The 15,141-nt window shown below is 47.0% G+C and overlaps 1 protein-coding gene across 3 annotated transcripts in view; it reads right to left on the bottom strand.

The window, feature by feature from the left end:
• The window catches only part of Rim (Rab3 interacting molecule), a 176,618-nt gene extending 164,357 nt beyond the window's left edge, over window positions 1–12,261 (bottom strand). For all 3 annotated transcript variants that reach the window (XM_065440232.2, XM_065440231.2, XM_065440233.2), the window contains exon 1: window positions 11,453–12,261. In XM_065440232.2, coding sequence (XP_065296304.2) covers window positions 11,453–11,613 — 161 coding nt within the window. In that variant the 5' untranslated portion in view covers window positions 11,614–12,261. The remainder of the gene's footprint in view (window positions 1–11,452) is intronic.
• Window positions 12,262–15,141: the final 2,880 nt, after the last annotated feature.

Below are 15,141 nucleotides of genomic sequence, written 5' to 3'. Positions count from 1 at the left end.
AAAACGAGTGGGCGAATCACGTGTTCCTCGATCTCTAACTGAGGCTTCCAGAAAACCGGTAAAGCCACCCACCCACACACACACACGTGTGTGTGCGTGCGGCTTTGCCGGTTTCATATATATATATATATATATATATATATATATATATATATATATATATATATATATATATATATATATATATATATATATATATATATATATATATATATATATACGTGTGTGTGTGTGTGAGGAGGACTTTGATGGCGGACACGCATGTTAACATGCGTTGATCTTTTGATCTTATGGGCTGCAAAATATGCACGCCCGCACGTTTTGTGTATCTGTGTGCGCTTCGTAATATTTGGTTGTTCATTACTGTCATATGTATTGCCTTTCATTATCACCCTTCTTCGTTTTCGCGATGTGTACAGTAACCATTGCCCCTCCACCCTTCTCGCTCTCTCTCTCTCTCTCCCTCTCTTTAATTATTATTATGGCATTCTCTGCATCTTGCTTGAAGCCCAATGGTTACTGATCACGTCCGGCTGCTACAGTATCCGAGCAAGTTCTTGGGACGGAGGTTTGCATCACAGTGCCAAAGCATGACACGTTCCGCTGCGCTTGAACAGAATCAACGCCTTGCAAATCCTCCATTAAGCACGGCGACGGCGACGGCAAAAATTCGCTTAGAGTGTCCATATAATTGCCATCGCAATAATATGCGACACACATTCACTGACTATAAACAGCAGCGCGATAAACTATAGGACGGAGATGTTCACCATAAGGACAGGATTGAAGACAGATGTTTGCCCTCCTTGACCGCAAAGTGGTTCTGCTTTAATTACGATAGCGGCGTTAGACGAATGAAGTTCTTGGTTCCGAGGTTTTCTTTTTCTTCATGTGTCTGTTCTTTTGCGTCGCTTTTTGTCTGCGGCGAAGAACATGCACCCTGCAGCAGCAGATATAGGGGCCGCGACGAGAATAAATCGTCAGTTGAACGTCAGCAGTCTCGTTCTCGTCTTGCTTGCATCTGTCTTCGTCCCAGTTTATCACGCTCTTGTTAATAATTAAATAATGAAACTTTGCTTGGTTTATTTCTTAAACAGATCCGTTAGTTTGGCACAAGTGGACCCCATATATAGAATGCCCGTCAAAGAAACTGTTGGCACAACGACAAAGACGTGCGGGCGAGTGCTATCAGGGCGCTGCCTGTGCAGGGCTCCAGCGGGTGCAATACGGGTTGTCTATAGCCCAGATTCCCGCGTGCGGACCATGAGGGTCCCACACGGATGTGATCCCCCCTCCCCCATTGGGAAGTTTGACGCACGGTAATGAGGGCATGCGTAATTTGCGCTTCCTCTGATTGTAGCTTCGAAATGGACGCTGCGTAAGCGTGCAAGACTGCCTTCATTATACGCCCATCCCTCTGGGACCCTTTTTAGGCTAATTCAGGGCAAATGATTCTCTTCACACCGGCAATAGTAAGGCTACAGGAGAAAGTATCCATTTTGAACGACAATCGCAGCTTCGAAAGGGCTGCTTAGTGGCTATGGTGTTGGGCTGCTAAGTACGAGGTCATGCGAAAAAACCCGTGTATTTAGATTTAGGTGCACGTTAAAGAACTCGATGTGCCATGGTCAAAATTTCCGGAGCCCCCGCTACGGAGTGCCTCATAATCAGATCGTAGTTTTGGCACGTAAAACACCATAATTCTTTTTTCTTTTGAAAGGGCAGAATGAGACTGTTTACTGCACCGCCAAGCATGGCTGGGTTTAAAATATTCGAGGCGAGATGTACTCGATGAGAGTGGCTGTGGTATATCGATACACCTACACTGTTTCGCTTTTTTTTTTGCGACCGTTTTTTACCGGTTAACCACTGGTATACGACGTTATCCTTATCCTTCGGCGCGATGCACGTCTGTACATCCATTCGAAATTTGCTTGTAAGTTAGGCATTTTTGTAAGTCAGTTTCCTATTTAAGAAAAAACAAAAAGCAAAGAAACATGTGTGCCTTCACCAATCCTGACGTTGTGCTTGCGCTGTCACAAATTACGAAATGTGCTCTCACGCCGGAATAAAACAGGCCGTTGTGTATAACAACGGGGTGATTCATTTGCAGAGGCTTATTCTTTTGGGACGAGTGCACTAAATCCTGCTACGCACCTCTCTTATCTCACTTTGAAGCAACCGGGCGTACGCGATGTCTTTAACTTCTTTGTGTACGCATTTCATTCCGGCGTGATACAATTGAAATAAATTGTTTAACAATCTGCCAAGAAAAAAAAAACAGCATACAGGCCTCCTATTTTGTGCACAGAAGTAATTACAGGCAGTTTCTGTCCCAACATATATAAACGCGCGCGCCGTAAACTGAGTCGATCGTAGTAATGCTCAGAACTTTACCTCGTATATGGCATACCGTGAGAGGGCTAGTGCTATATCACACAATTTCCTCCTATGGAATAAACGAAGCAGTGAAGTGGGTCGCACGATATTCACCCCCTTGTACATTTTCCGGTGAACGAATGCGAGCAGTCACGACTGCTCTTTAAAGACATCCAACTAAGATTGGCACGCGAGCTAGCCCTTGCGATAATTCTTTTGCAACAGTTCAGAGTGGCTGCTGCTGGGCGGCTTGAAAGCGAGAGAGAGAGAGAGAGAGAGAGAAGTGAAGGAAAGACAGGGAGGTAAACGTGACACACGTTCAGTTTGCTACCCTATACGGAGGGGGAAGGGTGCCAGGACATGAAAAATAAAGGAAGAGAATGCGCTCAAGTTGTCGCTTCGTCCGGAGGTGCAGCTCGAAAGCACAGTCGCTCACTGAGGTGTGTCGACTTCAGGATCTGCAGTAATGCGTTTCCGATCCCTGAGGCAAATGTGGCCCCGGTTCGGGCACTTTTTTTGTCGTCGTGAGTGATCTCGAGTTCCCACGTTCTAACGTATAGGGCGGAGCGGATAGCGCTGGTCGTCATAGCGGAGACAGATGCAGGGATTGTTCGAACGACTCCTCGAATCAGCAAGTGTCGCACGAAGGCGTGTGGCTGAATTCAATGCGGAACGAATAACTCTTTGCAAATGTCACATACCCAGCCGCAAGCGACGCAGTAACGCTGCGTCGCAGCTGCTGAGGGCTCGTGGTACTAGCTAGAGCTTCCTCGAAGGGTCCAGGATTCGTATGCGGCAGTTCGAGAGAAAGCGAAATGACGTCGCGGCTGTGGAGACAGTTGTGGTGCGGAAACCTCCAGAGCAAAAGTACGCGTGTGCCGCGTGCGTAGTTCAGGATTAGGACTCGTGGCGAATACGAATACGGAATCAATACGACCGAGCTAACCCGTATTGCTTATGCACTGCGGGCTTCAGTTTTGACTCCCTAAACAGTACTATGCATTTTCACGTCTTGCATCAGTTTTTGCAGGAATCGTAATGTAACAATGTACGTTAGCATCACGCATATTATTATTATTATTATTATTATTATTATTATTATTATTATTATTATTATTATTATTATTATTATTTCTGATCCTGTTCGTGCCCCACCCTGCTATGTCTGGTACGGAGACAGCACTATGTATAAATAAATGTTAAAAATATCAAACCAAAGGTTAGAAACCGTAAGCAGCGTGCATATTTATAATAATAATAATAATAATAATAATAATAATAATAATAATAATAATAATAATAATAATAATAATAATAATAATAATAATAATTTGCAAACTAACACATCAATATGTCGTAAACGATCAATTGAGCTCTTACTGTCTTTCTCCCTTTATTTTACCATCATCCCCTGGGTGTCAAGCACCGCAAGTGCATTTCTTGAAAAAAAATAAAAGCATTCAGTGCGACAGGCACATCTATAGAAACAAGGCGCTCTTAAGATAGTATGTATAGTAGACTGTAGCGTGTGGTTGTTTTCGTGTTGGAGTGCCTTCTATTATTGACTGACTGATTAATTATTTTTATTTATTTATTAAATTTGTAATGACGGTGAAAAACACCTTACCGGTCTCTACAGAATGACAAATATATTTAACAAAATAGAGGACAATACGAGGTCAAATTAATCCTTACACAAGAAACAAAGCAGATTACTGGCGCACGCAGTAATTTATAAAAAAGGAAAAAAAAACGGATTTAAGAAAATGGAACAGTAACACGTCCAGCAAAAGAAAAAAAACAAATGTTTTTTGCTATAAAATAGGGAACTACCAAGATCATCGCAGGAAACATACTCGGAGCAGCCATTTTCTTTAACTTTAGCAAGAACCACGGCAAAAAATGTGGCATTAAGTCCCCGCCTTAGTTTGCATCGTTCATTTCGCCATAACGACGTACCCTCATCTCGTCAAGCCCGCAGCATCACCAAACTTTCGTGTGTGAGCGTTGTTCGTACATACGTACAGTGCACATGGGTTGGTTCTTTTAGCGCTTCGCATTCCAGCAACATGCCTCCTGTCGGAGGAACCTTTTCTGCTATGCTTGTGATAATACAGTGGGGCTGAATTTTGGGTGGCTGTCCGTTCCCACACAAGCGGGGAGCGCATAATATATATATATATATATATATATATATATATATATATATATATATATATATATATATATATATATATATATATATATATATATATATATGCATTCAGCATTTCTTCATTTGCACTTAAAAATAGAACATGACTGCAGGACCATATTGCGTGGTATCTTTTCACACATTTTTTTTTTCTACGCCACCCGATAATTTCCCGTTCCAAGCATTCCATGCGCTTGCGACGTTTTGCTGACACGCGCTGGGCTGTAGTTTCCTTCAATAGGCCGCTTACTCCGCACCACGTATTCTAGGTTGTCCGTATCAGTGTATTTTTGTACCATATTAAATCTGGTGTAATGTCATACAATAAATAAATTACTCAGAAACACTTACGAATGAATGAATGAATGAATGAATGAATGAATGAATGAATGAATGAATGAATGAATGAATGAATGAATGAATGAATGAATGAATGAATGAATGCGAAGATTCCACTCACTCTGGGAATGAATGCTAAGCGAAACAATTTGCACGTAGCTGGCTATGCAGCATTTTTTAAGGTTATTCGACGCGAGAGACCAGATAGACCAACGTATTTGTGTAGAGCAAGCACGTTTGTGCGTGAGTCGAACTTGTGTGTGACATCAGAACCAAGACGACGACAACGAACGTGACGACGATAGTAGGAGGGCAACGGCATGACTACAGTTCCTTTTTTATTTTTTTGAACTCCTGTGAAAAAACGTTATTAACCCGCTCCCTTACTTCCAGGGGCCACGACTGATACGATGTCAAGCAGTGCTTTCGTATATAGCGTTACCAGCTGCGAGACAAGGAATGGAGAACGTGAGCCGATCCCCAAGGACCGCAGTCTAACACAGGGCCTTATACCTTCCACGAGGCAAGAATGGAAGAGACTCGCGAGGCACGCGAAAGAAAGAAAGCGGCAATTGTCTGTGCGGCCGAATGGAAACTGGCACGCGCGCTCACGTGCTACGTTGCGTTCTATGTCTCGCGAGTTCGTGCTGTAATAACGAGGCGCAGGCACCAGTCGTCCTGAAGAGCCGGCCGGCGTTTGCGCGAGAGAAAGGTGCGGGCGGTCGCGGCCGTGCGGGTAGACAATGCAGTTTGTTGTACGTGGGAAAAGGCTTTTTTTTTTTTTGCTGTAGCCATGTTTATTTTTAGGACCCATTGTTTCACCGGAACATATTACGATGAACACACACACAAAACGGGGACCTCCCTATAACGCCACATGGAATTCATTATGTACCGTATTTACTCGATTCTAAGCACCCCCTTTTTTTTCACGATCGCGATGCCCAAAGTGAGGGGGGGGGGGTGCTTAGATTCGAAAAATGTAGAATGACCCCCCCCCCTCCCTCTTTTCGCTGCGACATCACGACGAGACGGGTGCGAGCAATAATATTTTATTTTGCAAACATTCAAAAGAAAAATCGGTGCACACAGTGAACCCATTGCTTGTGTCGGATGCTCAGTTACTATCCCTGCCACTCGAGTTCGTCACACCGCTTGAACCACCGCTCTCGGTATTTCACAGCAGGTCGTCTTCCGTTCCATCGAAGTGGTTTGTGATTGAGCTGTTCTTAAATGATTTGACCACAACGTCCACTTGGACCCGCTTCCAAGCGTCCGAAATCCACTTTGCGATGGTTGATGGGGGCGCTTTCTGTAGCTTTCGCCATACATCCGTACAGTCCGGCTGTACGGCGTACTCGCGCCGCGGACGCCGTGCCACATCGGGACTCCGACGGCTCCGGCTCGATGGCAGAATGAGCAAACGCGCTTGCCGTGGCTACGCGCGCTTTCAAATAGGGGGGTGCTTAGATTCGCATGCAAACTTTTTTCCCAATATTTTCACGAAAATAGAGGGGGGGGGGGTGCTTAGAATCGGAGGGTGCTTAGAATCGCGAAAATACGGTACTTGATTATCGAGAAATTCCTTACGATGTCGTCGGTGGTTCTCAGCCTTCGCGGTATATTGAAGACGAGAATGAAAGTGCGCTACGCCGATATTAAAGCGCTTGGCGTGCGAGAAACTTTCGTTGAAAGTGTGGCTCACATTCGTTATGCACAGCCCGAACCCCTCCCCCCCCCCCCCCCCAGTTGGTAAAGTTGCCAGATGACATTGTGTGCTTGAAGTTTTAGAACTGTTGTTTTACAAATTATCATTTCTATTGTATTTTGAAGAATGTTTTGTATTTGTATTGGGAATTAATATGCTGGAAATCAACACAGAACAAGAGAGATCGTGGCTTACGGGTGGAGCATTGGGCTTTTTGTGCTCGGAGTCGTCAGGTTCGATTTCACCATCTGAAACTCTTCTTTTTTTTAATTAAAGAAGTCTGAAACGAGACGAGACCGACCTATACCTACCGCGAGGTGTCTGGAATGGGCCAAATGATGATTTGCATTCATAAGTAAATACTTTGTTTAATTAAATTGCGCGTCTATTCTCATTCACTTCAAGCAAGCCACCGCCATCAAGGCAAAAGAGAAAGAAACAATACGCGCCAGACATAACAGTGTGTAAATTAGTGCCGATGGAATACCATTCACTTATGGTGCTGCCCACCATAACAACTGTACGTACATCCAGCGGTCTATGTTACAGAAATAAGAGCAGAAGACGTCTTTAAAAATTCGCGAAATCAAGGCCGTTTTTCAAGCTAATTTTGAGATATCGAATATACCCCAATACCCTACGTTTTCTCGGGTGAATCCATAAGTTTCTCGCTAAACCATTTCATTATCTAGTACAGCCGAAAACCATCACTAGTACTTTCGAAGAGTGTAAGAACTCGACCGCTTGCACAGATTGGCCGTCTTTGATGTATATAAACTGCTCAGAATGGCATGCACCTGCGATGAACTTTTTTTTCTTTTCACGAAGAACAGCTCTTTCTACGACGCTGCCTTCTTCCTATACATAAGTGCCAATTCTCCCGAATCTTTAAGCGAAGTTTACGAATTAGGGCTCGTTTTAAGATTTACGAATGTTGCGTCAATATTTACGAAAAATAAATTTTATTCGCGAAAATTTTGCGCGTCATCGGGCCCCAACATTCGCTTGGAAGTTTTCTAGTGGGAAAGTCTTCTAGCTGGATCAAGTCTATACACACAAGATCCTGAATCAGGCAAAATCGGAAACAGCAAAACGTGCTTGTCAATCTTTCCTGTTCGAAGCTTGATGCTGCTTGCATGCTGGATCTACAGGTAAATCATTACGTATCTCTCACAGGACGTGTGCTTGGGGCAACTGTAAAGGAGAAAAAAATGCGTGCTACCTCCCTCCCCCTTTTCTGAGTGTCATGAGCGCGGGATTTCACGAATTTTAAAGTTCAAATGTTCAAACGATCTGAAACGTATTTCTACTGCTGTTTATGTGTTTTTTTAGCAAAGCTATTACTGCGGCTAGAAGCATTCCAAAATGTTATATCCAGTTTTCAATGTTTTCTAAAATTACTAGATCACTCACGAAGTTTATATTTTGAGAACAAGTGGGGAATCGGAAGAAATTTGTAGCCAAATGTTGAAATACGCGTGTCAATTAGGGATTAAATGAAAATTGCTAGACCATGCTTTGCGGCCCATTTAGAGGCGTCATATGAAGCGCTTCAAACGTTTCTCCGCATTCCTGGAATGACCGGAAAAGGTAGAGATTTCCCGTCATGAGGAAATGGGTGCCACTTGATGGCATACGTGTACCACAAAATTTGACGTGAGTAGGTTAATTATACGCTTTGAAAATAATTACTAAACGCTTTCCATCTCCCAATTTTTGTGCGCTCTACAAGTCATTAGTTACTTTCCCCCGGTCTCCTTGATGAACTATGCGAGACACGGTGTTTATATTTCGTTGAATTAAGAAACATGTTGTGAGGGACGAGCAATAAGTGATTAATCTGTCTGTTTTAATTGCAGGCCTTTCATGAAGTTACTTTTGTCAAGCATTCCAAGGTGTCATACTGCCGTTATTCGCAATGTTTCCCAGACTCCTAAAATATTTGCACACGATACCAACTTCAATTTCGGAGAAAATGTGGGTAGCTGAAGTGTAAAGTGCGGCAAAAGCCATCACGTTCGTGGCTGAATAAAAGCGTTACGAGTAATCATTGAAACCATGTTTTTGGGTTTGTTCTTATTATTTTTTTTCCTGCGTGCTATGAGGCTTACCTGGCGTTCCCTGTGAACTAAACGAGGCAGTTTTCTTTAATATTTCGTGAGACAAGAGGCCAGATAATGGGTGATGTGTAGGCAACGTTGAAAGTGGTTTAGTTAATTGGGGCCCTGTCAATAAATTACGTATGCAAGCGCTCTAGAGCGTCACGACTGTGTCTTACGAGCGGCACAGATTTTAACCTGTCGCTCTGGAAGGACTACAGATGCCACCGACATTAAATTTTGCGAAAATGAGTGGTATGCTACGTCAAATCTCTGTACGAACTTAAACGCGCATGAATCCGATACAGCCCTTGTAAAACATTTCTTAATGAAGAGTTAGAAAGCGTCATGCGGCCGCTATCAGGTATGCCTCCCAATTTCCCAACATAACTGTACCTTACACCAGGCTCATATTTCGTGGAAATTGAGGGTCATGGCAAGTTAAACATGTGACAAAATTTGCACGTTCCTGGCCTAATTGGAAGCTTTGGAAATGATTACTGAAACCGTCTTTTCACCCCTTTTATGCGTAATACGGCGTTTGCAGTTGGTTTTCTCCAGTGTCATCACTAAGCTAAACAAGTCACCTTGTTTATATTTAGCGAAAATAATGGGCGCGTTATGGGCAATGTGCAGGTAAAGTTAAATGTACGGGGACTAATTATGGCCTTTGCAGAAAATTACGTATGCAAGCGATTCGGAGTTTTAATTAGTGTGCGTTACGAACGACGCATAATTCATTCCGTTGCCTTTGAAGAACTGTGAACGCAACCGAGATCAAATTTAGCAGTAAAGGGGGAGAAGAGGGGATATGGGGGTGTACTATGATCATTCCTCTGGCGAAGTAAAAATTTGCGTGGACGAACTGCTGCCTTTGTAAACATTCCTTACGAAGTGCTCAAAAGCGCTATAAGCTGGCAAGGTCTCAAATGCAAGTCACACACGAACAACGCTTTAGCGTATGCGATTTAATTACAGCCAACTGAAAATCTTTTTTTTTTTTGCAGCTGCTCTAAAGGAGTAGCCTCGCTGAAAATTTGGTTGTGATTCTCCAGTGCCGCACGAGTATGCAGTGTGTGTGTGTGTGTATGTGTGTGTGTGTGTGTGTTTGTGTGTGTGTGTGTGTGTGTGTGTATGTGTGCATAACATTTGAGGGCTACAAAGCCGACTACACTAAACAATGTTGAGACACGACATAAATAAATCAATACAGAAGGACAGAAATTTCACAGAGGCAAGAATATTCTACAGCCTATGCTACAGCTGTATTTGCACTTCATACAACCAGTGTTTTTCTTATTGGGACGGAATACGGTATCTGTTTCCTTTCTTGTTTTTTCTAGAGGGGTGGAAAGGCGACGTATCTCTTTCATTTTTTTAGTGATACATTTAAAAGGTCAAAACTCCACGCCGTTGTGACAGACAGATCACGTTCAAGCGTTGCTCACATCGGAGCAACGAAAAAGCCTGTCGCCTCGAAAGGACGCGCTGTATATTCCGCGTGATAACAGTCACGCAACCATATGCTCTTTTCCAAACAAAGATGCTGCGTCCCTGTTGGTGGTGTGACAACTTACAAGCTGCGCGCAGCAGAAGTCACAGCTTCCACCATTCCGCCCACGCCGGAACTTGGCACGCGTCGCACGGCCGAAACGAGGCGAAGGCGACGATTTATTTACGTATACTTAACGTAACCTGTGTCTCATAACGCGAGCCAGAAGAAAAAAAAAGGAACTCTATAAAGCAGTATACGCGCTCGGAGCAATGCCACAAAACTTCACCGCACCGCAATCGAGCGGTTCCGTGCAGGGACGCTCTGCGCTGAAAACATTAAATTGAGGTAGATACGGCACTTGAGCGCTAAAAGCTAAAGTTGGCAGCGCATCATCGTACGTTTCCGTTTCTTAATGCATGTCAAGAAGATTGATGAACAAACAACCTAAGCAGAAAGAAAGACAACTGAAGATGCAATGTATAGGGTCGTCGACACCTCCGTTCCAAATGTTTATCGCCCTTGCCCTTTGCAGTAGACGATGGTATACGCAGTGCGGTGTTCGGGCAGCTTTACATATTCAAGGGATCGCCGAAACCAGACTCAAACAAAAAAGTAAAGCCAACACCCGTGAAACAAGTGTGGAGAATTCCCAGCGCAGGCGTGATTTGGAAGCGCGCTCGCCGCCTCCGTTAGGCTTAGCTACTTCCTGAGCCGAAAAGGGGGAGTTTCGTGGGGACCGCAGCTCTTCTTCACAAACACTAAATGCGCTACAGTGCACGTCGGAGACGAGACGCACGCTCGTCTGCCGCAGATTAGTCGGGCACTGCGAGAGCAAACGACGCCGCCCGCGGAGTGAGCGCCCACGATGGTCTTTCGTATATAGCGCACAAGCATAGATGCACCCCCGTTGCTGCGAGCGAGCTTTCCGGAGTTGTGTAGGTGTCGCACCGGTGTTTCGTTTCCCCACGAAAGCGACGACGCTAAAGAGGCGCCAGTCTCGGCCAAAGCAGCGGACGCGGGATTGCCTTCGTTCGTGGCTTAAGACGGCAGTCCCTCTCGAACACCGAAAGGAGGGCTCCGCCGCAGTCGCTCAAGAGCCAAGAAAACAGCGAGACACTGCGAGCGGCGGCCTCCGCGAGGCCTAGCGGTTCCGGAAAGCGGAGCGCGCGCGCGCGCGATCTAGGAAGGGGGGGAGGGGGGGTCACAAGCAGCAGTGGGGCCGCCGTGGCACTACTCACTTGAGGATCTCCTTCTCGCGGTCCTCCTCTTCCTTCTGGCGTGCCATGACCGACTCGATGATGCGGCGCTCTTCCTCGGTCAGGTGGCTCAGGTCCGGCATGGGCGGAGGCCCCGCGCCGCTCATGGGGGGCCCCGCCGCTTTCGGCGCCGCCGACGTCATGGCACGAGCCGCCGGCGGCAGCACGGAGCCGAGGGGCCCCTTGGGTCCTCCGAACAGCGGGAACGAGAACACGCTGGCAGCCGTCGGACGCACGCCGCCCACCACCGCGACGCTTCATTGGGCAGCTACGGCGGGGCCGGCCTCGCGAGCCACTGCCGCCCGCCGGCGCAGCCGACGACACATCATCGCGGGCCGCAGAAGGCAGCGGCGGCGGTGGCCGCACGGCGCGCGCGGCTCGCGCGCGTGAGCGCGCTCGCTTCTCTCACGCCGCCGGCCGCGAGCGCCCGCTTAGGCCTTCTTCGCTGCCCGAGACGACGACGCGCTCACCGCACTCCTCACCCCACATGCGGGAACCAAAACCAGGCACGGCGGCGGCCCCGCCGATCAAGCAAGGAACACAGCAGCGCACTGGGAACAGCAGGGCCCCCCCTTCTACTTTCGACGGCGCGCACACAGACGACGAAGACGGCGGAGACGACGCGGGGTCCCCCCGTCCGCACCGTTGAATAGGAACCACTGCCGCGAACACTCCGCGTTTCGTGCCCCCGCTCTTGGCCACCAAAAAGAAACAACCAAGCGCTCTCCGGTGATTCGGCACCCGCGGCTGTGTGCCTGCGCTGCTCGGGCTGCCGAGGGGACGGCGGCGGCGCAGGCGGTGGGCTTCTCCTGACGTCAACGCGCCGACGCCGCGGCCAATCGACGCGCCACACTTCCGGGTCGTCACGCTCGCCCGCGCGCGTCACTTCCGCCGCCGTTGCTGCTTCCGGCACAGCCGTGACCGAGAGTCTCAATGGAAGCCGCAGCCGGGGCTCCAGCCGCGCGAAGAAGGCGCGACGCACGTTTCTCATCACGAGCGACTAAGGGGAAGGCAGCAGCTCGCCACCTGTCGCTCTCGTTAGGTTGCACGTGACTCGCCTCGCGTGACCACTTCTAACACCAGAGAGGTACAGTCTAATGCAATAACTGTTCGTAACTTTTCCGGCACAGGGTGCAAAATCACCGAAGATCTAAAATGCTAGCACGCAAGAAGGTACCCCGGAGTTTGAGCGCACCTTAACAGCAAACGCTTCGATGCTGTGGCCAACGACAATTGAAGGTTCCGGCGCATGCCACCGAAAGGGCACTTCACCATGACATGACTCATAGTGCGGAGAAGCCGAATCCTAGAAACCAACGTGCATGCTTGACGCGGGGTGAAAAGATGTCGCACGCCTCACTCTGACAGGTCCCGTCAGGGTACGTGGCACTACTTTGTTCAGTAAAGAAACCCAAACACGAAGCAACGATGCAACTCGATACATAGAAGAACGACTTAATTTTTAAACGACATGTTGAAAAAAAAAAAAAACTAAATCGTTGGGTTTTACGTGCCAGAACCACGACCCGATTATGAGGCGCGCCGTAGTGGGGGACTCCGAATTAATTTTGGCCAATGGAGTTCTTTAACTTACACACAAATCTAAATAAACGGGTGTTTTTGCATTTCGCCCCCATTAAAATGCGGTCGCCGTGGCCCGGTTTTGATCCCGCGACCTCGTGCTTAGCCGCGCAACAACAAAGACTCTAAGCAACCACGGTGGGTTGAGCGACATCATCACACTGGATATTGGGACGCCTTTTCTGTTACCTGTTTTCTTTTTGTTTCTTTTTTTTCTTTTTTCTTCTTGTTCCTTTTTCCCTCTCTCTCTTTGTTTTCTTTACAATCCGTATATCCCCTACCCCAGTGCAGGGTAGCAAACCGGGAACTCGCCTCTGGTTAACCTCCCTGCTTTTCCTCTCTCTCTCTCTCTCTCTATTCACACAGGAGCTTCAATGCATACGCAATCAAGTATGAATACTGTGAACTGTTTTGTATCGGTTTGCCAAGTCAATTTTTCGATCGATTGAAACTTTAATTTTCGGCATAAATTGCGGGCGCCAGAGCGCGCAAGGTGAGCAGACCAAATATGTATTTAGACAAAAATGTGCAGGTACTGTTCGCGGGACGGAGCTTTCGTAGATTGCTGGACGTTCTCGGAATCCTCCCACGACCCTGGCCGTGAATCGAAAGATGGCATTACGTCACGGCATGTCGTGACGTAGAGACCTTAACCCTGTATGACAACACATAATCGGCTAGAGTGGGGTGCACGCAATGCCGCTATCTGGTTTCCGATCCTGGAATCGTCACCTCTGAACGGCTGTTTATCGGTTATAAATCCACGCGCTTACCAATAAACAGTATTACTCATTATGCTAAACGGTTTGCCTAACGGTCTAAACAAATCAGCGACGTTGTCGGGGAGAAAAGAATGGGTTTTGAAATCCCTGCCTGTCCAATTCTCAGCTGTGTATCTACGTGTCGGCTCGGAACAATTGCGCGTACGCTCACAAAGACTTCGCGATGCTCCACAAGCACGGCTTTCAATTGCACAGAGGTGTTATTGTTAGAAGCTACACAGCGTCCCACCTTATTATTATTATTTTTTGTCTTCAGTGAATGGCTATTGTTTTACGTGTTACACATTGGTTCCTTCTGGTACCGCGAGTGACAAACCTGATGAGTTTAAAATATTTCATTCATTTAAAAAAAAATTAAATTATGGTGTTTTACGTGCCAAAACCACTTTGATTATGAGGCACGCCGTAGTGGAGGACTCCGGAAATTTTGACCACCTGGGGTTCTTTAACGTGCACCTAAATCTAAGCACACGGGTGTTTTCGCATTTCGCCCCCATCGAAATGCGGCCGCCGTGGCCGGGATTTGATCCCGCGACCTTGTGCTCAGCAGCCTAACACCATAACCACTGAGCAACCGCGGCGGGTATATTTCATTCATTTTCATTCGTTCATTCAGGTCATGGATTGCTGTTCCGAATAAAAAGAAAAGTCGGGTGCATTGTATCAGGGACGCAACTGCAGTAGGTTACGCGAAACAACTTGTTCGCTCTCCAGACGCAATGTATGGACATTGGGGTATACTGAAATGGACGTAAACCAAATACTCAAGTTACATTTATTCAGGCATTCTAAAGCTTGCTTATGTTACAGCTAGCGTCTGATGCTCTAATTACGCAATTGTGCTCGCTGCCTATTCGTATAGTAGGCCCGTTTGTATTGCAGAGGCTGTCTGAGCACTATTGAGAAAAGAAATGCCCCCCACCCCCCCACCCCTGCTTTCTACTGGTCTCGCCCGAGACTTCCCTGCATCGCTCGAGCCCGTCACATCAATTGATTGTCGGGGCTCCGGCGCTTGCTTCAACCTCCCGTGCTTGCACTCTCTATATACGGAAACGGACGCATTATGCAGTGGTCAGAGAGGGTTGGATATCCCTTTGCGTTGCTTCCCGAGTCTCCTCATGCCATTTCTGCGACGTCGGTGTCGAACGCAGGCACGGCGGGGGGGGGGGGGGGGGGGGGGGGGCGTGGCGTAGCAAGGGGGAAATTTCTGCAACAAATTGCGATCTTGTGGGTCTTGTAATCCCTCATGAACACCAGTAGGAGTTTGATAAGTGATACCTACTACGGCATGGTCGGGTCTCTTAAACG

This window comes from Dermacentor albipictus, chromosome 3, assembly GCF_038994185.2.
Source record: "Dermacentor albipictus isolate Rhodes 1998 colony chromosome 3, USDA_Dalb.pri_finalv2, whole genome shotgun sequence".
NCBI lineage: Eukaryota > Metazoa > Arthropoda > Arachnida > Ixodida > Ixodidae > Dermacentor > Dermacentor albipictus.
Note: the sequence above shows the minus strand (reverse complement) of the source record. Positions and strands in the feature narration are given on the sequence as shown.